Source organism: Alligator sinensis, unplaced genomic scaffold, assembly GCF_000455745.1.
Source record: "Alligator sinensis unplaced genomic scaffold, ASM45574v1 scaffold738_2, whole genome shotgun sequence".
Classification (NCBI taxonomy): Eukaryota; Metazoa; Chordata; order Crocodylia; family Alligatoridae; genus Alligator; species Alligator sinensis.
This window is the reverse complement of record NW_005842442.1, coordinates 1,255,545-1,279,610: the sequence shown is the minus strand read 5'-3', so window position 1 is coordinate 1,279,610 and position 24,066 is coordinate 1,255,545. Positions and strand designations below refer to the sequence as shown.

The 24,066-nt window shown below is 40.7% G+C and overlaps 1 protein-coding gene across 1 annotated transcript in view; it reads right to left on the bottom strand.

Moving 5' to 3' along the window:
• Window positions 1-24,066, bottom strand: part of KCNH7 (potassium voltage-gated channel subfamily H member 7) — a 390,758-nt gene that overhangs the window by 2,541 nt on the left and 364,151 nt on the right. Inside the window, exons 12-14 of the mRNA XM_025212042.1 lie at window positions 12,023-12,286; window positions 4,997-5,165; window positions 141-333 (exon numbers count right to left, since the gene is read on the bottom strand). Coding sequence (XP_025067827.1) covers window positions 141-333; window positions 4,997-5,165; window positions 12,023-12,286 — 626 coding nt within the window. The remainder of the gene's footprint in view (window positions 1-140; window positions 334-4,996; window positions 5,166-12,022; window positions 12,287-24,066) is intronic.

The following is a 24,066-nucleotide window of genomic DNA, read 5'->3' as shown; positions in this document are numbered from 1 at the left end:
AACTCCCCAGAGATGTTTGGTCAAATTATTTCCTATTAATATAACTACACGATAAATGCCTGGTGCAGTGAACTGATCTTCCAGCCCCAGGTAAGAATGTAAAAAAAAAATCCTTGTAGTTGACATTGACATATACATACCTGTGATGCAGGACTGAAACTTCTGCCTGTTTTAATAGATGCTACAGGATGAAGGTTTTGCCTCACCGGGGCAGCTGGGTGTTGATATTCTGCACTTGTAGTCACCATACTATATGTAGGTGGAATGAGCGTTGACTGCCTTTGTAACAGCTGTAAGATGGTTTGAATGTCAACAGTCATTTGGGATTCAAGCCTAGAGAAGTAGCATGAAATCAGTTAGCACACAGCCATGGTAGAGTACATTTTAACACAGTGATTACAAATGCCTTCAGGAGGGAGCTGCAGGTTATTAACAAAGAAAATCATAACTTTTAATAATATAAACATGTTTTGAATAGGAAAGAACAGAAGAGGGAGCACCGAGTCCTTCCAAGGCTTGCAGCTCTCCCTCTTATCCACAGAACATATTCTCTCAAGTGCATCATACCTTAGTGTTCAACACACAAATGAATATATTGCTATCAATTATGTTTGTAACTGAAATGAATATTGTGGTCCAGATCCTAAGCTGATTAACATAGCTCTGCTGACTTGACGGGAACTGAATTGATTTATGCAGGCTGAGATTTTTGGGTCACAATTGTTAAAGTGTCTGATGTCTCTCCCAACTATACAGTTGGTCCAAAAAAAGATATAGCCCTCTAAATCCTTGCTGCTTTGAAACTTCTGATGGTCCCAAAGGCAAAGGGATACTGTAAAAACCTTGGTTGCATAATATGCATTTCCCACAGCTGGAACTTAGGTCATTCTTTTTTTAAGTACAGATCTTAAAATCAGTAATCTTTTTTTGGTGAGTCATTAGAATTTAGAGCACAACTGTGGGTAAAAAAAAGAGCTTATATGAAGATTGCCTTAAAACTCAGAGATAAACCCACCATTTTTTTGTGGTTCAGAACTGATTGATTTTTTCTGATTTTTGTACGAATTCTGATTTTGTGTAAATAAACCTTCAGGGAAGTGACAACAATTGGAGATTGCTTATCTTCTCCATGCTTACATTGCCATAGCATGGAAGTGATTTTCAAATTATCATGCCAAGTTAATTAACAAACTCAGCAATGGGTAATGCCTATTGTGCTTCCTCAGCTGCCACAAAGCACTCTATAGAAGATTGTAAAATGGATAGAAATCCTATTGTATTGGAACTCATCTCCTGACAGAATCATTTGCTTTGTAAACAAATCTTTTTTTCAACAGCCCTTGATGTCATGAATGTTACTATTTCAGTGCTCTGCAGCAGCAGATTTAGGCCTCCTCTGGCAGAGTTGCTTTTGCTAGGTGCCTCATTGTTTGACCTAACCAATGTCATGCTGCAGAACAACTTCATCAGAAGAGATGGCTGTGAACTAAGTTGTAATTTTGCACCAGATCTCAGCACTCCCCTGGATGTTCAGGATGACTTTGCTCCCTGCATAGATATTAAAAGAAACATTGCTTCTTTGTTTGCTATTGTTACTATTGATTCCATGGCATTAGAGTTTTATAAAAGTAGCCTAACGAAGGACCAAACATAAGATGTCATAATCACCTTCTGTTCAGCTCTCTTAGTAAGTATGAGGTTGATACCACAGGAAAAATGCACCAGCATCAGTCACCATGCAGTGTCTTTATGTGTCATAATTTTTAATGAATAAAAATAATGCATTGATAATTAACTTGTATTGGAAACTTTTTTTCTCTCCCCTTATTTGTATTATCTGCAGAATTCCCTTATTCTCATGTGCAGACAAGGTTCTTTGGGTGAATCTGATATATTTTATTAGACCAACTTAAATAGTTGGAAAAAGAATTTTAAGCAAACTTTCAGATTTAAAAACCCTTCGTCAGGCTGCGGAAGTTTCTGCAGTGTCTGTGTGTGCTTTTCCTGGATGAAATGAAAAGTAAAGAAGCCAGAAGCTGGTCTGGTCTGCATACAAGACAGGCAGTCAGTGAAGATGTAGATTGAGGAGTCAATAGGTGAGAGACAGGCTGGGTTGGGGGGGAAAGAAGGGGGATGAATAGGTACCTGGGGCGTCAGATGTCAGGCAGGTTATAATGTGTCATAAATTCAATGTCTATATTTAGTCCATGATTTTTAGTATCCAGGGGGTTGATGAAGTGGAGTCTCTGGGACGTGTTGTGTAAGTTTCCTTTGAGGATCAGGACTGAGATTGGAGAGAGAGTGGTTTACTTGTGAGAAGTCTGCACCCACAGGTAATTGGGTATTCTTGTCTTTGATCGATTCCCAGTGTGCATTCATTCTGGTGCCCAGTTGTTGTTTGGTCTCTCCTACGTATTTTCCATCAGGGTATTTGGTACATTGGATGAGATGTATTACATTTCTGGAGGTGCAGCTGTAGGATCCGGGAATGCTGATGGCTCTGTTGTGGGGTGTAGTTATTGTGGGGGTGGTGGTGATGTGTTGGCAGGTTTTGCATTTCTTGTCATGGCACGGTCTGGATCCATTCGGTGTGTTCTGGGGACGAGGAAGTTTGCTTCTGGTGATGAGGTTAGTGAGGTCTGGTGCTTCGGTAAGGCTAGGATGGGTGGCTCTGGGAAAATCTCTTTAAGAATAGGGTCTTTTTCAAGTATGGGTTGCAATTGTTTGAGGATATTCTGTATGGGTTTGGGGGACGGGTGATCTGTCATAACCAGTGGCATGCGATTCGTGGGGGGTTTTCTTCTGTACTGCAGCAATTCTTCATGTGGTATCCGGGTGGCTCTTTGAAACTATTTTTTTTCCAACTATGTAAGTTGGTTTAATAAAAGATATCAGATTCACCCAAAGAACCTTGTCTGCCTATGTACTTAGACCAACACGGTTATAACCTACACCCTTATTCTCATGTGCCTTTTCTCATTACTTTACAAAGAATTTCCTACTGTGCCATAGCAGAGAGTTCTAACTTTTCTCTAAGTTTTCATTCTTTCCCATTTTCCCATTTAATAACAATAACAGAGATAGATCATTCCCTTCCAAAGAAAAACATGCAGGATGGCAAAGATACTAATGCTCAGTCATGGGTGAATTTAGAGTTAAATCTTGTATTTGTCATGTCAACAAAGTTGAAAGTAATGGAATTCCAGGGAAAATAAAATGAAGGCACAGACAGGGCACAGACCAATTTAAAACTGAGTGAAATTACACAGTAAATTATACTGTATGACTAATCAGAATCTCCTAATGATATTTCTAAGATGCCATATGCTATGCTGCTTAGTCACCAATAGGGAGGAAAAGAAGGAATATGAATTGTATTAGCAAAGGTACCATACATATGCAGTATTTTGACAAAGAAAATGACTGTTTTCTTTTGTAGTAGGTGTAAGTGTTTTACACTTGTGATACTCCCATGGTTGTTTATTATAGAAACAGCTGAAAAAGAAATTTATGTATCAAAAGCAAAGATGCCTGCAATACAAATGCTACTTCTGCTAGGAAGGCAGCTAGTTCATTCTGTGCATTCTGAGGAAAGTAGAGCCCTTCAAAGACAGGGGAAAAACTTCTGTTTTTTAAGCAAATGGTGTGTGTGAGAGAGAGAGAGGGGGGGGGGGGGGGGAGGGGGAGGGGGGGGGGTGTGCACATGTGCATGTATAGAAGGCCAGGAGGTGATTTTGAGAGTAAAAGCATTGGAGGAAGAAGGATGGCAGAGAGAATCAAAAGATCCGCACCCAACAGACTGAGTGCAGGCTTCTCAAAGACTTTAAGAGTAGGATTTTTGTAAGTATTTGGAGGCTAAAATCAGATAGGTCACTAAAGGTGTTTGAACATTCTGCTAGGAACATAGGCCTGGAGAGAACCCTTGGGTCATTGAATCTAGTCTGCTGTGACCTCAGGGAATTATGTAATAAATGTTTACCCCCCAAATCCACAAGAACATCCATTTTGGCTCTTCCTGTGCCCCAAATCCCAAAACATTTGCTACTGGTAAGTGCATTACAAATCATACAGGGGCCCTGCTAATGTCATAAACCAAATTTAACTTCACTAGAACAAAACTAGGCATACCATATATGGCTTGCACAGATATATTGGGAAAGTAGCTCATTAGTTTTAAAGGAGTCTCCAAAGCCAACAGATAGAGAATGAATTGATAAGCACACCAAAACAAAGATCCGAGTGACTTGGTCACAGGTGTCCATATCTGGTGGGAAGCTTGCACTGTTTGGTGAGAAGCAGGATGTGGATGATGTCACCTAAGTATGTTTTAGTAACTGGGGAGAACTAGGATGTGTATGCTGTAACATGATGCTGTGATCAGTGTATAAAAAGGGTCTGAGGAACCCTAAATACTTTATACTCAGCATTGGGGTTATGTTCATGCCTGTACCATGCCTGCAAATGACCTAGATAGCACAATGTACTAGTTAGCCATGGCAATAGCTATGCTAGCATCTAAGTTTCTTGGGAACAATAAACCTGGCTGAGCTTTTGTTACTAAGATCTAAGGCCTGCAATCTCTTGGAATAACAAGCTTGTTAGGGGCACAGCATCACAGATAGCATCATGACAGTGCATGCACACACCATCCAAATTGAGGGAGCCTGACATGACTAGTAATACCTAACCCCCAAACTCCTGAAGTCCTACACAGCAAAACAAACAAACCCAAACCCAATCACCCCAAATCCACCATGTGTCCCAGCAGGACAGCCGAGGAGACAAGCACTACCAATGCCTTTGGCCTTTCCCGTAATTTCAGGGAATTAGGTTGGTAAAATATGCTTAGATGAACCAAGCATGTTAAGGGTCTGGCTCTATGCGGCTTCGAAGCTCACAAGTCATTAAGTACTTCTGAAAATTCTCCCACAAAGTTCATCCTTGTTTTAATTCTATTAATATAAATGGTCTTATAGCTCCTTTCACACATCTTTACCTGTTGAGCTGTTCTTGAAGCAAATCAAGTCGGTGTTCAACTTCCCCATAGGTAAGTTCGCTTTCAGATTCACAGATGCCCCATGTCACATGAGGGAATGCTGACTGACTCGAAGCCTCATGGTATCCTTTTAGGTTTTCCTGTTCCCAGATTCTTTTATCAGCGATATCTGATAAAAAAAATCATGAAGAAGTATAAATGTACTGGTCTACTTAAATGTAGCTGTTGCTTGAACCTGAGGAATCGAAGACATGACCAAGTTAGTGTGACACTATTTACACTTGATTTGTAAGAGATATTGGTCTGTTGATTATTCAACCAAACAAATTAGAATTTTGCAAACCTCTGAAATATAGGTCCTTCCTTGAGAGAAATTAAATCAGTCACATCTGTGTTTTGCAATCCTAGCATATTTTATTAAAACATATATATTTTAATTAGTACAATGTCCCATGATACATACTTACTTTGGTAGGTCTTATCATTCCCTTCCATGCACACTTTTGGGAATTTCTGGAGTAGATAATATACTACCTTTCCTTTCTTACAAGCTTTGGGAAGTGTAAGAGTTAACACTGTTGATATTTCATAGGATATCCACTGAAATGAAAAGTGGAGTTCACCCCTCCAGTATCGTAGATCAGACTCTCTGCAGATGACTCAAGCAGCTGACTTTGTGTATATTAGTTTCATTTCACATTTTTATATTTTTCTAAGAAACCATGAAAAACTAGATCCTTACACAGGAAGGCAGGAAATAGGTGCCATTACGAATGGTTTGTCCAAATCCTTCTCCATAACCCTCTTCCCTCAACTGATCATGTATTACATTTTTGGAAATATTCCTTAAGTAGAGATAGTAGAGAAAACTTTCCTTTGGTGAGATCAGTGGTGAAAGTAGAGTGAAGCAGAAAGGGGAGCACTCATCACTAGAATTCATAGGGGGGAAATGTTCCTCTCCTTTTGGCAGGGAATGGTGGATGCGCTTTATTGCATTAATGGTGCTTTGCGATCTGTGAGATCAGAGGGTTTCCTGGAATTTGAATATCACATGACATAACATAAACTAGCTTTATGCATAAGTCTAAACAAGGAAGAGAAGATTTTACCTTGGCTCCATGGTGTCCCATTCAATTTCTCAGACTAGTCAATACATAATACAAGGGAGGGAAAAAAGGAAGGGCAATGACTGGGAATCATATAATTTTGACTGAGCTAGCATGTATCGCACAATTTTCAGGTTTCTGAGGAAAGTGGGAAGCTTTGGGAAAGGTCATGGGACAAAATGTTGACAAGCAGAAGTCTGGCATTATTTCAATCCACACCTGCGTGTAGAATGCATAGTGGAAAACTAGGTGACTGATTTTTAGATGGTGAATTTAAGGAATAAAATCTAAATGGTACATGCAGTTTGTTTACACTGCTTTTTTACTGCCCTGCAAAATCTAAAGGATTTTATGTGGAAATTCTCAAGTTAGATCACATTTGTTTTGTCTTATGCCATAGTATCTCTTTAGCTCTGCCACAGGGGAAATCACAGATGTTTTTGTCTGGGAACAAATATTTGTGGAGTATCTTGAGTAACACTTTCAATCTGATTGCCAAAATACCTTGCATTAACTGAAGTTTACAAAGGATCATATACTCTCATCTAAACATTCTGGTCTTCTCTTTCAGGGGAATTGTGTACTTCTTCTGAGGTGCTCCCACATATATAAATAGCAAACAGAGACATCCAGGGAAATCAAGCATTACAGCTAAACATGGCCCTAGAGGAATGTCTTCAAGGTGAGACCTAAATTAATAGATGTGTGGACAGGTTCATCTAAACAGCTGAGAGATAAAAATCCAGGGCTTGAATAAAGGCTAGGGAGTCCCCAAAGATCATGGAAAATAGTTTTTTTCTGCTGTATGGGGATTAACAACTACTGAAAAGCTTCTCTGTATGTTCTCAAAAGAGGTGCAGAACTGAAACACTAAATGCTGCAGGTCACAATTGCCTTAGCACTGCTTATACAGTACCTGCCCCAGGCTATCCAGGGAGGTATTTGTAGCCCCTTATGATCCAAGAAGACCTCAACGGCGGACCAGGCAGAAGAAAAGTCGAACCCTCTTTTCTGCAGCTGTGATGGCAGATGAAGGCTGCAGCAGATCAAGGGTCTCCAATCGTCTTGGATTCCATGCCATTGGGCTTAGATCCCTATCTGTCAAGGACTGTGCATTTGTTGGTGTGCAACGACATCCTCATGCTAAAAGAAGTCATGCACAGGCATCTTCCTTATGGGAATTATACATTTTCTCTGCACAACAGGAAAGTCCTACAGTCATTGGCGAGTGGTGACAGGGATAGGACTGTGAGATCTGGAAGTTCCTAGTCATGGACTGGCACGTAGGTGGTGGATGTTTGCTTCAGTTGTCTTGTTCGAGGACAGAGGCAGTAAAACCAGTTCGGCAGCTGCACCCATGACTGAGCAGTCCTGTTTAGGATCCACTCTGCTTACCCCACATGGGGAGGGGGCTAGAAAAGGTGTCCCAAACATAGTCTGTCTCAATCAGTTCCTGACTGGATAGCTGTGTTCAGAGGGATCACCTCTATGTGGTAACAAAGAAACAAAAATGATTTTTGGAACCTGGAATGTACAAACCTTAATGGACTACGCAAATAGTGATTGCCCCAAGTGAAGGACAGCAATAGCCTTAATGAACTGAGGAAGTTCAATATCAACATTGCTGCCCTATCTGAAACTTGAAATGCTGGAGAAGGACATCTGAAAGAAGAAGGTGGAGGATACACATTCTTTTGGAGAGGGAAAGCAAAAGAAGAGCCACGAACACATGGAGTTGGTTTTGCCATCAAAAATGAACTTGTGAACTGACTGTCAGAACTCCCAACTGAAGTTAGTGAACACCTCATGACTCTCTGTCTGAAACTCACCAAATACCAACAGGCGACAATTGTGAGTGCATATGCCCTGACTCTCAATGCCAATGAAATCATGAAGGAGAACTTCTGCTCACAGCTTGACACCATCCTCTCATATATGCCAAAGGAAGATAAGATCATCCTTCTTGGAGATTTCAATGCCAGAGTGGGAAAAGACTCAAAACTTTGAAATGTTACTATCAGAAAAGAAGGCATTGGAAATTCAAATGCTAACGGGGTCCTTCTCCTGATGAAGTGCGCAGAACATGGACTTGTCATCACAAATACCCTGTTCCATCAAAGGAACAAGTTCAAGACATCTTAGAAACACCCTAAATCAAAACACTGGCATTTGATAGACCATGTGACTGTTCAGATTCGCAATCACCAGGATGTCCTGATTACGAGAGCCATGACTAGCACTGATGACTGTTGGACTGACCACCACCTCATTCATTCCTGCATGTACATCAGAATTGCTCCTAAATGAAGAATACGAAGGAAGCAGGCATAAGTTAAACATCGAGTGCTTGAAGAACCCACTCAAGCAGAGAGAATGCCAGCAACTCCTGAATGAGACATTACCAACAGAGCACCCAGAACAATCTGAGGAGCACTGGATGGGACTCAAGACAGCTATTCTCTCATCCCGTGAAAATACCATAGGATACAAGACCAGGAAACATCAAGATTGGTTTGACAAAAATGACACTGAAATTAAAGGTCTCATTGACAGGAAATGGAAAGCTCTCTCTGCCTGGCAGAATGACATCAACTCTGCCATCAGGAAAAATGCACACCAACAAGTAAAATCAGAGGTGCAGAGCAGAATACAAGACCTGAAGAATGAGTGGTGGATTCAGAAATAAAAAGAAATCCAACATTTTGCTGACATCCGTGACACTTGTGTCTTCTTCAGTGCAACCAAATCTGTCTATGACCCTAGCACTCAAGGCCTTCATCCTCTAAGATCAAAGGACAAAACAACACTCCTGAAAGACAGTGAATCAATCAGTGCTTGCTGGAAAGAACATTTCCAGGACCTTCTTAATCATGACTCAACTGTCGATGAAGATAAGATCAACAACCTTCCGCAAAAAGCAATCAGAGAAGACCTCAGTTTGCTGCCTGGCAGAGGTCAGGAGAGCCATCAGGAAAATGAAGAATAACAAGGCAGCCAGTGTTGATGGAAAACCTGCAGAGATTTTCAAAGGAGAAGGAGAGCAACTTATGTGTCAGCTTCATGTCCTCATCCTTAAAATCTAGAACAAGGAAGAAATCCCAGCCAACCTAAGGGATGCCTTGATTGTTACTATCTTCAAGAAAGGGGGCAGAGTTGATTGTGGAAACTACTGAGGCATCTTGGCACCATAATGCACCTCAATGACAGAAAGCTCCCACCTGGAATTGAAATTGTGTATAGGATGGATGGAAGACTCTTCAACCTCAACAGATTCAAATCCAAAACTAAGACCATGACAACATCCATAATGGAACTCCAGTACGCGGATGACAATGCTGTCACTGCTCAATCTGAAATGGATCTCCAAACCATTCTTAATGTATTCTTGGAAGTCTATGAGAGTATTGGCCTAACTCTAAACATCAGGAAAATGCAAGTCCTTTACCAACCTGCTCCAAATGGAGAAACAGCCCCAACAACTGCCATTCAAATCAACAGAGAATTGCTGGAGAACATGGATCACTTCACCAATCTTGGAAACTATCTTTCATCAAAGGCAGACATAGACACAGAAATACAACACGGCTTGAAATGTGCAAGTGCAGCCTTTGGACATCTGAGTAAAACAGTCTTCTTAAATCATGACATCCTTGCTGAAATGAAGCTCTTGGTTTATCAAGCCATTGTCATTCCAACTCTGTTGAATGGCTCAGAAATTTGGACCACGTATGGAAGACATCTCAAGAGCTTGGAAAATTATCACCAATGGTGCCTTCACAAGATCCTTTGGATTAGCTGGGAGAATAGATGCACAAAGATCAGTGTCTTGGCCGAAGCAAATTCCAACAGCATTGAGGCCATGATCATCCAAAACCAACTTTGCTGCACAGGTTATGTTGTTTGCATGCCTGACTCCCACCTTCTAAAGAGAATCTTTTTCTCACAGCTGAAAGAAGGTCAGTGAAGTAGTGGAGGCCAAAGAAAGTGCTTCAAAGACACCCTGAAGGCAAACATGAAGAGGTGTAACATCAACATCAATATTTGGGAGACCTTTTCTCAGGCCCAACCAAAATGGAAGAATACTCTTTGGGAGGGATCTCAACACTGTGAAACAGCTCATCAACAGGCAGAAGAGGAATAGAGGAACAGGCGAAAAGAACATCAGAACACCCAATGCAGCAACACAGTGCCTATCCCTCCTGGAAACACCTGTCCTCACTGCGACAAGACATGTGGATCTAGAATTGGGTTATGGAGTCATCTGAGGAATCATTATTAAGATCCTTGGAAGATAATCTGACTCATTCATGAGTGATCGCAAATCATATCGCATTCCAAAATGTTAATTAATGACCAACATTAAAGTAACTGTTATGTGGTATGTTATGTGTCATGTTGACAAAGAATTATGGATTCTTTCACATTTATGAGTTCATTTATATGAATACTTAATCATTCTAAGCTTATAAATTCATAGTTTAAATTTATATGGAGTTTATTTTAAAACATCATTATGTTTACAATTGCCTTTATACAAAATAAAATCAATAACTGATTACAGGAATGAGAGTTTAATTTAAAATATTGATTGATTGAATTTAATGTTTTTATGAAAGTGGAAAGAAAGGCAACCAGCTTTTCAAACATGCTACTAAAATCTCAGGATTACAAAGGAAAAAAGTATGCAATCTTAATCAAAATATACGCCCTTTTGACAGACTAAATTTAGCTCAGAGTAAAATCTGCAATAGGTTGCCTTGGAAAATGTTGCTATAGTTGCAAGGACACATTTCTGGCTACCAGCAAGGGAAAGATAAGCTTTCAAATTGCAATATGTACACAGCTAGTTTATGTGGCTCAGCATTTGACCTTAGCCCAAGAAGACCAGTTTTCATATTGCTGGATTTCTGGAATGTTAAAAATATGTTGTTTGAGAGGATTATTTTTTAGAAGCATTTTAAATACTATCCTAGAAGACTAAAGTTGATTTAATATGTAGTTAAATTTACTGTGCCAAGAAACAAATTGAGGGAAACAGCAGTAAGCACTGAATATACAAGTCTTCTTTTCAGACTTAAATAACTGCAAACAAACCTTCAGTAACATTTGTTAATGTTGTACTAAAACTTAACCATTTCATTAGTTCAGTCTGAATTTCACTGAGAAAATAAATGCTTTAATAAAAGAAGGAATACATTCAATGTTGTGATAGAAAGCAACCACTACATTTTAACTTAACTGAGATTGCCTAATCTTTGTAAAATATTTGCCATATATACTAGGGGCCAAATCCTGTTCCATTTACTCATCTAAATTTCCTGCTGAAGTCAAGCAAGACTTGTTCCTATTGATATGGCTTCATGAGACTCATATTTAGTATCTCTTCTGTTAAACAGAAGATACCCTATCCAGGATTTTGTGCTGCTATCCAACACTGTAGCACAATGTACATTCCATCTTCCAACATGTTTGATGGATTCTCTGCCAGTATAAATCCCAGTTTGCAGCAATGAAAGATAATCTCAAATCCATATTTTCAAACACTGGACCCACGCAACATTAGTGGGTACCTTTAATATTTTTGCTTAAGGATTTGAATCTAAGAAGATTCAGTGATAGAGTGATTCATTGCCAACACCTCAGCTAATACTCAAGAGCTTCTGGTTTTCCATTTTATTCCTAATCTACCAAATTATATTCCCTTCATGGGAAATATCTTGGGTTGAATATTCTCTATATGAACTAGAAGAATATTCTTTGTGAATGTTTAATGACACACTTAAAAAATAAATTCCTCTGTTATTTGTCATTGGAGCCATTCAGATAAGTTTTTTTTTCTTTCTTCTTTTTTTCTCATTGGTCCTCAGAGCAGAGAGTTGAATAGTCCAGCTTTACAAAAGAGCAGCACAGATTAAATTACCTTTACAAGAATGACTTCTTTTGTCAATGTGTATCCTTTCTGCTATGTGCACGACTTCTTCAAAGTCCAGCCCTGTAGTTTTGCCTGTCACTGATGGGTAATCAATTATTCCAGCAAACAGGGGTTTCTGCTCATCTTCAATGGACGATACAAAAGATGATGACCCACTTTTCTTCTCCTCATAGTGCTTCCTTGTATATTGATAATGCCTGGTGCTATCCACTGAGTCCTCAGGATCATTCTGATTGTTCTCTTTGTAATAGCCTGTCAAATAGAAATAATTGTATATAATAATGTGTGGTATATGAAATCTTGTTCCAATTTATTCTGGGTCTCAGGGGCAGAGTAGAAGTTATTATTATCCCATTTAGCAGGTTCAATCTCTGGTAGGAATACTATAACTTTAAAGCCTTTTCTGTTAAGGAGCACTGCAGAGGTGCTGGAGATGTTCTCTCTGATTCCTAGATAAAAGAAGAGATGCATTTCAATAGCAGTCCCAGATGAGATTCCCTAGGTATTCATGAGGGATTAACAGGTCCCTCCAGCATGCTTCATTATGGAGCATATTGCTCGTTTTATAATTGCAAAGACCTCAACACATCCCCTATATTTTCTTACTGTTTTTTTTTCACTTCTGAAAATGAAGTGGCAGAAAGCTTTACACCTTAGTAATGGGCAACCATATAAACATTTAGTTACATGTTAAATAAATGAATCCCTTATTTAATTCCCCCTTTGACTGTGTTTGCTCCCCCTTGGGACTGCCAGGGTTATCAAATTCAATACATACAGAGTGTGTTTGTGTGCTCATTAAGATGTATAACGTGCAAGGATCAAATACACCTGTGCACCATCATTCACACTGGCTACGTCTTGAATTCTTGGGGCAGTTTAAGATGTATATTTTGACACACAAAGCCCTAAATGGCATGGGGCAAACCTCATCAAAGGGTCATATATACTGCCACACATGTTTAGCAGAGATAATTGGGATGGGAAAGGAATAATAAATAGAAGAGGGCTGCTAGCATTTTCTGTGGGAGGTTCTCACTTTCAGAAACTACTGGTCTAGACTTGGTCCAGAATATCTTAGCTCTGTTTATTCTTAGAGTCATAGAGTCAATGGACCAGGAGGGACATGTAAGATCATCAAGTTCAGTCCCCTGCCAACCGGGGAGGTTAAAGCGCTCATACTAGCTCAATGAGGTGCTTATCCAGCCTCCCCTTGAACACCTCCAAGGATGGCGACTGCACCACCTTCTTAGGGTGACTTCAAAGTTTATCCATTTCCATGGCTTTTGGAGAAGAAAAAGACATGACAAGGCTGGTGTGTATGGCAAGAAGGACTTTGAGTGAATGTAGAATTCCTTTTTGGTTAATGATTTTTAAATTTTGGGGTGAGGAACAGCTGTAGTTTAATCCTTTTGTGCAGTTGTATTTTCATTCATAGCAAAGACATTGGGCAGGTGCCTTTTAAAAATTTATTATAAACTGAAAAAAGAAATAAAACAGGGATTAAATCCAACAATGGTTGTAGATCAAATACCAGTATTGAGACCTCTTCATTTGTCTTTAGTAAAACACTTAAAGTGAGTTTTATTGGATGTTTTCAAATCCAGTATTTTAGTTTGCCTATTTTTAACATACATGTTGAGATTATTTCAGTCCTGAAAAATGTATTTAGAACACATTTTAGCAGGGAAGTCTCAATAAGATATAAATACTGTAACTAGTTTGCATTAACTTCCTGGGGAGACAGCATGATTCCCCATCTGCTTGCTGCTAATCACTAATCAACATAATTCTGGAATGACTGTAATCATCACTACAATGGCTAATACAGCATTAAATATATTCCCTTGGTTGTTTCTTCTCCTTTAATAATGTTTTCTGGTCACTGTCCACAAGAAAAGTGAATTGCTGCCTGACCTACCTTTAGGAGATCTGCATACATAAGGCACCATTCCTGCACCAATCAAATCTCACCTCCTTCAAAATCTGGTCATTTATCTCCTAAATCCAGAGATCTACCTTAGTGAGATTGCAGGTGATGCTGACTAAGCTGGAGGTGAGGTCAGGGTACATGGCCCACACCTGTATTTATTTCAAATGAATCTTCAAAGGAAATCAATGCACTTCTGTGGTAATCTTTTTAATAAAGATACTTGTTTTTATGTGGTGAAGCCATACCTGTAGGTGGCTCAGCAGTGGTGCTCAGGTGAGGAACGGATGCAGAGAACTTGCCCTTGTGTGGCTCTCAAGGGTTTGTGGCTGATTCTATAGATGGCCATCCCATCTGCAGATGGGACAACTGGGGAGAAAGGTACATAAAAAGATTCTAATGGAAATTTCAATCCCCTTTGCTCCCCCTTACACCACAAGTTTTCCTTTGGAAGTGGATGAGGGAACTGCATTTTATAGCAGTTACTCTCAGTCTAAGGGCCTTGTTACACAGTAATTTTAGATGACTTCTGGAGCTCTTGACCCCTGGATTGGCTGCACGTTAGCACCTTTTTAAGTGATTTAAAGCACTCATTATTTGCTTTAAAGTTACACCACTCCAGGGAAGGATTATCTCTAATCTACCTAATTTTCCTTCTGTTTCATTAAGGCGTGGCAACTCTCCACAGCTATTTCACCCGAGTTGAAGTCCTCTAGCATCCCAGGATGCAGTGGCCCTTCCTGAGTCAGGGTGAGTGGAGACACTGGGCTGCAGTGGGGCCAGAGGAACAGTGCCTTGCCCCATGGGCATGTTGGGTAGAGTGAACACTGCAGCTCTGGAGTGCCTGGTGGCAGGAGTTCTGCTCCCAACCACTCATATTGGCTCTGCTCCCACCGAGAGCAGTGAGCTCGTCCTGCTCCTAGTTCTGCCTCTGCTCATGAAGCCTCTAGTGGCAAGTCTCAGCTGTGCAGGTGAAGGACACCCAGAGATGGTTTTTTCCCCTTAAAGTGTGACTGTTCCACTAAGCTTATCAACACCAAGCCAACTGACATTTGTGTGGCTTCCAGCATGAGGTGTAACGAGGCACAAATAAGATTAATTACTCATTTTGCATCAAATTGAAACTGTAAAAAGACCCTAAAGCAAATGTTTGAAATTGTCACATTTTTGACAATTTCTTATGCTTACAAAAATTTGTGAATCAATCAGAAGAGACATAGGCTATTTTTAAACACTTATTGATTGAGTACACATTTTCAAGAGCAGTTTAGACAGAAACTTGACTGGGATGGTGTAATCAGAGATGATCCTGCCTTGAGCAGAGGGGCTAGACTAGATGACCTCATGAGGTACTTTTCAGTCCTAATTTATAATGATCCTGTGATCCTATGTGTTTACAAAGGGAGGTCATTGAGGCTATTTTAACACAGACTAGAGAAATCACATAGTGGCTGAAGTGGAAAGGGCAGATAAATCTAAAATATTTATGTACCAATCACTATAAGGCTGCAACCAGATGCCACCTTGTTGCTGCCATAAAAATGTTTATAGCAGAACAAAGCAAAAGCAAACAGATATCCATGCCCTTTGCTGCATCATAGATTCCCAAATTTGTGGCCATGACAACCAGTTACATTCTAGAGGCGTGCCACTATTCTGTGGTGGATAAGTTTGTTTTAAGGCAGGAGTGCATGGGCAGCCTGGAGATGCCAGCTCTCTCCAATCATCCCAGGAAGGAACACCGGGGTCTTCAAGGACCTGATCCCTAGAGAAATTCCCCGGGGACACAGGATCAGGCCCCTGAACCCTGGGGTATCTGCCTGAGTTTCCCCATTTGCAGATGGGGGGTGTTGCCCCACAGGATTTAGCACCTGAAGCTCCAGGAGTAGCAGGGGCCTGACCTTCCAGAAGAGTGGGCAACATATATTTTGCCCAATGAAATGGACCGGCTGTGCCAAGACACATTCCAGCACAGCTGATCTGCTTCATTTGGCAACATCCATAGGCAGTTAGCCAGATGTTGCCCTCAGTTACACTGCTGTACAACTAGTGTGGTTCCATTAACCTCATTACAGTTTATCTGGATTTGCATTGATACAGTTGGTAGCATATTGGGTGCTAAATGTCCCTGCAGCAAGTGTAGTGGGCACCTGACATTGGAGCAAAAGACTGGATTACATGAAGGGAAGGCTCTTGCCAATGCTACCATGTAGGTACCTTCCAGAGTCAAGGAGGTTAACTTTTGTTCATTTTTTCCAATGTCATAACATCTAGCCTTGCATGTAGAGCCATTATTGCATCTGCTAGTCGTGTTGCTGTAGTCAAAAATTCTACCATGCCTTTGTATTGAAGTTGCTCCAAAAAGGTTTTCATTTGGACAGAAAATCATCTGCGTAAGTAATTATAACATATACTAATGCACTGAGAACAATACCATGATGTTGTGTGGCTAAAATATGAATAAAAAATGGAAAGTGCATTCTTTACTTGGTTCTCAACAACAGGAGCTAATGGAGTGCACAGGGCAGTTCAGCTGAAATACATTACAAGTAGTCTCTAGGTAATGCTTTATTTAGATGGGGCACTATCATTTCTGCCCTTTTCTAATGAAACCATGCCATTGAGTTAGAATGAATGTTTCAGATGAGAGAAATGGCTTTTCTCTGCTAAGTCTTTTTTTAGTACAAGGATAAGCACATAAGTTAAGTCTTTATCACACGGACTTACAATTCCCCACCTCACCTTTCCCTTTCCATTTGACTGAAAAAAAGATTTTGGCAATTAAAAAAAATGTATTTCCTGCAGAATGACCCTTATTCCCTACCATCTTCTAATAACATAGGTTTTACTTTCTGATTTATATAGCTAGAAACACTTTTTTGAGGCTGATTATTCTATATTCTCCTGCTTTGACAAACACCTATACAAACATAATTTGCACTGTTTGTGAAACTCATTTTAGCCTGCAATGTGTTTTGGGTGTCTGCCAAACAGCACAAATGAACTGAATGACATTGAAATGTCCTGACTTATGAAGACATTTGCAACTCTGAAAAATAATAAAACCCTTTAATTCCTACAAACTATGGGAAGGCCTACTTCTTCCCCCACTCCAAGTCCCCCCCCCTCACCTGGGGAAAAAGGGAGGAAATGGACGTATGAGCTGGGCAACAAATATATATCCTTGAAATGACTTTTTCTTACAGTACTTCTGTGAATCTTTTTAAGTGTATCAGTTACTATGGATCATACATTTTCTTACTTCTCATGCTCACCAAGTAATACTAAAGTTCATTACAGTTCAGTGAATAGTAGCACATGTAAACTTTTATTTTACATTTAATACTGATGCAGATGTTGATACTAGTAAAAGTGGAATAGCATTTTTAATAGTACTGATATTTGTTACCTAAAATGTGTCTTGCTGAAGTGGACTAGTTTTCTAGCCTGCTGCTTCAGAACATGGCAAACTGTTCCCTTTTCTTCCCTACCCTTGCTTTCATTTAGATGTATATCTCATTTAATTTTGTGTAGGAGACAAAGTGTGTAACTTCCTAACTCCTGCAAAAAAATGATTTACATCCCAAACCAAGGCAGATAATCTTTATCATTAACATGTATCACGTAACTACAAATATGATCTATGGGCACAACGTTTTCCAATTCCTTTTAAAATCCTACTTCATCAATTTATGCTGCATCAAGTCAACCAGTTCCTGAGAAGTTTTACACTGTGACTATGAAGCAAGGCTGATTGAATGCTGAAGATTATTTTGCAAACTTCCACTCCATTTCTAGCAGATGTTTGCTTCAGCTATCATTGTCCCCTTTTGTATTTGATAGTCTTGTGAAAATGGTTTTGTTTGCAGGAATTGGTTGGAGGACGGTAGTCTCTATAAGAGTATCCATATATACCCACTAGCAAAAGTGATTGGTGGAATTCTCTATTAGCTCTTCATTATTGTTCCATTTAAAATATCAGCTGTCCAAACTACAAGTAGAAACAGTAACATATGACTTAGATAACCAGCGATATTCCAAAACAGCAAACAATGAGGTAAGAAACAAGTCTGTGAACACCACCACCATCAAATGACTATAGAAAAAGGGTTTTCAAAACTGTACAAAAAATGTTGACACACAAATTGCACATCTCTGCATGCAAAGACATGCATATCCTTTCTGCCTGTCTTGTCAGGAAGTGTGAGTCATTGTTTAAGGCAGACTTTGAGCAGGGCAAAGTAAACCAGGGAGGTTTTATTCCCCATTCCAGTAATCAAAGTTTTTCATTTGGTATCAAAGCAAATATTGTAGACACTGGATATATCTACATGAGACGCTGACTGCACAGTAGCCAAAAAATACTGCACAGTAGCATGTCACAGTACAGACAGTTCTAATACTACTGCGCAGTAGCATCACTTTGAAGATGTTTGCCAGTGCTACTGTACAGTAACTCCAGTTACTGCACATTTATTTTGCTAATACAAGTACTAAATAAATGTGCAGTATCAACTGTGCAGTAGCATCTCATGTAGATATGACCAGTGTGTAAAATTCACAGAACAACATAAGATTTGTAGACACTTATTTGCTTCATATTTAATTAGAGCCACGGTCACAAGGGGTAGGGCTTGCTGACAGAGCAATTAAAGCATCTTGTTACAGATCTAGAGATGCAAGTTTGATCCCTGCTCTGCACTCATGGTGAAAGCCATCCCAATTGATGTAGCTGTAGCATAGAAAATACAAAATCAAGGAAAACAGTAATAAAATGGGTTAGAATCCTCTGAGATACTTTGTTATAGCAGTTAAATCCCTGTCCTGGATATGAAGAGATCTAGTTTTTGTTCTTCTGTCTCTCTCTCAATTCTGTGCATTTCCCTATCTAAAAATAATAATTGCATTTCTATACTATATTTGTATAACATTTTCCATTCATTATTCATTGATAGTTATGAGTCAGAGATAATACCATGTACCCAGTTCATAAAGTTGGTGATTTTTAATACACTGACTTTGAGAATTTCAGATGCAAAGCTCTATGGATGTGCAAATCATTATTATAGGAGAAATTATTATGAGCTTCAGTAGATTTATTTTTCAATAAAAATAGAATATATGCACACCAACTTTATTTAAATAATATTAGGACCATATTTTTAAGTGTTAGTCTTTTCTTTTGCGTCCAAAATTGGCAAATGTAAATAACTGCAGGTTTTCTACCTAACTGGTTCTGGACACAAATTGTTAGAGAGACGATCCAGGCTGGACATCAGGAGGCATTACTTTACAGTTAGGACTGCCAGGCTCTGGAACGGGCTCCCAAGGGAGGTGGTGCTCTCTCCTACCTTGGGCGTCTTCAAGAGGAGGCTGGACAGATATTTGGCTGGGGTGATATGATCCCGGCACCCATTCCTGCCTGGGGCAGGGGGTCAGACCTGATGATCTGTTTAGGTCCCTTCCGACCCTAAGTACTATGATACTATGATACAAATTAAATTATTAGAGGAAGATACTTTTGATTTCCAGGTGCTGCTGGGTTCCTATATCCAAAAGACTTAAATTATGAATGAAGAAAATGGAAATTTAGTTATAGCTAAGGAGAATATTTGACTCTGAAGGCAATCATCAAATGCTGTGAAATGTAGAAATTGGCACCTGGAACTCTATTTTTAACAACCTGGGACAAGGTGGAATTCTGCAAAGGTTTCTGAATACTGGGGAGTTTTATGTACCATGTGTGTTGCAATACCTTTGTTCAGCACAATGAAAGAACTAAGGACAGATTAACAGTTTTTCACATTCACTTTCTTTAATCTTATTAGTCAAAATAATCTTTTAGAATTATTTTAATATGGGTATTTATTGTATGGAAGTTCCCTTGGCATTCACTAATGGAAAGCTACAATAATAAATATTTAGTCCACATGACAGGCAGATCTAAAGGTCACAGTGGGTGGGACTACACAAGATGCTTTACTGAGCAGTAGACGGTCACCATCTACATGTGTGCACCATATACTACAGTAAATTAGTGTACTGTGCCATTAGATACTAACTGTGAATACAGGTAGTAAACGACTTGCGCAGTAGATACTGTGCAATAATAGCTGTGTAGACACTGTAGACACTCATGTAAATGCTGACTGGGAGCAAATTTTCTTCTGATCAGCCAAGGCAGTAGGGGGCCACAGGAGAGAGGGCATTTTCTGTCCCCAGTCCTGGAACTGCTCAACTCCCCAGCCCCCTCTCCCCACAGGAGCTGGGAGCCAAGCAGCACTGGGACTGGGGAATTCTCTGCCCCCCCCCGTCCTGGCTCTTGGCATGGAGCTGGCAGCTCCAAAAGGTGAGTAGAGGCTGGGAACCCTTTGATGTGCATGGTGAAGAGACCTCCACCCCCCAGTATGCATCCCCTCCTGATGTGCATGGGGCCAGAGTTCTCCTGGCCCCATGCCCACTGTAACTGGCCCCATACCCCTTACCAGCCCCCAGGCTAGCATCTGGGAGAGCCTACAGCTCCCCCTACCTGCTGAAAGGGGGCACAGTAGGGCGGAAGCAAATCTGCTCCCAACAGGTAGCATGTATAGACATCCCAGGAAGGCTTACTGTGCAGTATTTTACTGTGCAGTAAGTCTACTGAGAATTACTCGCACATGTAGATGTGCCCAGTGGGTGTATATCCATGCAGCGTTTACTGTGGCGATGTCTAATTAACTCTGCAGTAAAGTCTCAGCACCTACACGTGTGCCCCTATTAGGCCACAGAAAACTAATTAACTTTGCCATAGGTTAGTAGTTGTAGACACAAGTACTATCCTGTGGTGGTTGCATTATTTAATGCACCAATATTACACTGAAATTGTTAATGCTGACTTGGTGCAGAGTCACTTGGATGGACTGAATGTGTTTAAGTCAGCAGACCCAGATGAGCTGCATCTGAGAGTACTGAAGGAATTGGTCAGGCTCATAGAAGAACCACTGGCATGGCTGTTTGAGTGCTTGTGGCACTTGGGTCAGGTCCCAAAGGACTGGAAAAGGACCAATGTGGTCCCTATTTTCAAGAAGGGGATGAAGGAGGATCTGAGTCTCTGAGATTCTTTAGTTGCGGGAATCTATTTGGATCCCTGAGGATTCCCTGGCCAGAAGGAGGCCCATGGGCTGGGTGATGGCCATGACCCCTCAGGAGGATTTCCCCCCTGAGTTGGAGGAAGAAAGTTTTCTTTTGTTACTTATTAGAATATTTACTTATATATATATTGAATAAGAAATAATATGTATATTATAATTCAATAAATTGTAAATAGTTAAGAGCGTTGGCATGGAGTTGACTTTATAGAGGAAAGAGAGACCCGTGATCAAATCACTGGTGTCCCTCTCCCAGCACTGTCACCTGCCTCATCTATCGCTTCCAATTGAGGATGGGCATACCCTTGGGTGTTCCCGGGTTACATGAGTAGGCCAGTCAGTCTTACCTCCATCCTTGGAAAAGTCTTTGAAAAGATTATTAAGGATCATATTTGTGTGAGTCTAGTGGGAAAAATGATGCAGCAGAGCAAACAGCATGGATTTGTAGGAGGTAGATCATGCCTGACTTATCTGGTTTCTTTTTATGACCACGTCACAAAACGCTTAGATGCAGGAGTAGAGGTAGATGTCATTTACTTGGATTTTAGGAAGGCCTTTGATACGGTATCTCATCCCATTCTAATAAATAAATTAAGACACTGTGACTTAGATGATTACACAGTTTGGTGGGTGGCAATTTGGCTTGGGGGTCACACCCAGAGAGTGGTAGTGGATGGGTCAGTATCAACCTGGAAGGATGTGGGCAGTGGGGTCCTGCAGGGCTCAGTCCTTGGACCTGTACTCTTCAATGTTTTCATCAGTGACTTGGATGTGCGTGTGAAGTGTACTCTATCCAAATTTGCAGATGATACTAAATTGTGTGGTGAAGTGAACACACCAAAGGGTAGGGAATGATTGCAGGTGGCCTGGACAGGATGGAAAAGTGAGCAGAACTCAATAGTGTGGAATCAGAAAAAATAAATGCCTTAAACTTTGATCATACGAGTTATAAGATGACATAACCGCTTTGTGGGGAATTGCTGGCTCTGTATAGTAGAACAGATAAGGGAAAGTGTTTGTTCTTTGTAACTCCTCTGCAACTGCTTCGCTCACCGCGGCCTTGAAGATAGAAAAAAAATATGTACAACTCTGATTTCCAAGTGCAAGAAGGGAGTGTTATTTTTCCCTTTGTCTCCCCCCATAAGTTCCCATCCTGATAACAGCAAAGCAGTATGAGCTAATGTTTGTTTGTAGCTGCTTTTCCTAGCAAACTCCACTATATAATCACGTGAGTTGTAAGCGACTGTTAAAAAGTACATAAGCCTCCTGATTTTGCTCTTGGGGGGGAACCCCTTCCAAGTGCTTGAGAAATCCATGTCACTTTGGAGTTCTCCCTACAGCTGTAGTTTCATTTGAATAAAAGCTTCTGCTGACCTGACCCAAAAGTATGCTGCGTGTGTTTCCACGACAATAGGATGCAGTTCAACAAAGACAAATGCAGAGTGCTGCACCTAGGGCATAAAAATATCGAGCACACCTACTGGTTGGGAAATGACACTCTCAGCAGCACAGAAGCGGAAAGGGATCTGAGAGTCATAGTGGACTCAAAGATGAACATGAGTCATCAGTGTGATGAAATCATCAGCAAAACTAACCAAACTTTATCAAGTATCACTGAGGAGGTGATACTTCCCCTCTATGTGGCATTGGTCAGACCACAGTTGGAGTACTGGATCTAGTTTTGGGTGCTATACTTTAAGAAGGATGTGGATAACCTTGAGAGGGTCCAGAGGAGGGCCATGCATATGGTTAAGGGTTTGCAGACCAAGCCCTATGAGGAGAGACTGGGGGCCCGGGACCTCTTCAGCCTCCACAAGGGAAGGCTGAGAGGTAATCTTGTGGCCGCTTACAAATTCATTAAGGGGGAGTATCAAGGAATCAGAGAGGCTCTGTTCACCAGGGCACCTCTTGGGGTAACAAAGAACAATGGTCACAAACTGACTGATTTAGGCTAGACATCAGGAAGAACTTCTTCATGGCAAGGATGGTGAGAATTTGGAATGGGCTTCCAAGGGAGGTGGTGCTCTCCCCCACCTTGGGGGTCTTTAAGAGAAGGCTGGATAGGCATCTGGCTGGGGTCATCTGACTCCAGCTCTCTTTCCTGCCCAGGCAGGGGGTCTGACTCGATGATCTGTTGAGGTCCTTTCCAATCCTAGCATATATGAATCTATGAATCTATGAAATGTGGGTAGACTCTGATAGGGATGACTGGGGCACAAGGGTGCTTCAGTGTGTTGGCTAGCCCTGTACTGAAGCACCATTGTGTCCTAGCCAGCCCCTCTGCAGTACATTGAGCTGGGTTGGAGCAGCCCTGGGTTGGCAGGGTGACACCCCTAGGCTGCCTGCCAGCTGGGGCTACACAAAATGGGCTCAATGTACAGTGGTCCCAGGGGCACCTGTAGATGCACCTATGAAGATGCATGAACTATGCCAGAGTTTATTCAATTGCATTAATTGCGCATGTAGATGCACCCAGTATTAGTTTTAAATTGGGACACCAAAATATATTAATTTTTGTAAATTTGGTCCTGAGAAATCATGAAATCATTCTATATTCATCAATAGATTAATTCAACAATCTTGCCAGATTTCTTTTATTGTAACTCCTTTTTATGATGAGACCTTGTTATTATATACCACCCAGCTACCTTCACACCACCAGCTTTCATCCTAGGCACACCACTAAATCCAACATCTAGAGCCAAGTTCTGTATTATAACCGTATCTGTTCTGATCTCACTGACCAGGATATACACCTTAAGAATAGGAGCAGGGGTTCCTACAATTACAATACAATCCCAAAATTGTAGCCACTTAAATCAACAAAGCCAGACTCAGACCCCGCTCTGACTTTCTACAATACCAAACTGGGGACAAGAACAACTGAGTCTCTCTGGTTGTCACCTACAGTCCCTGCTTGAACCCCTTAGACATGCCATCTTTTTCCAGGAGGGTTGGAGGTCTTTAATGATATC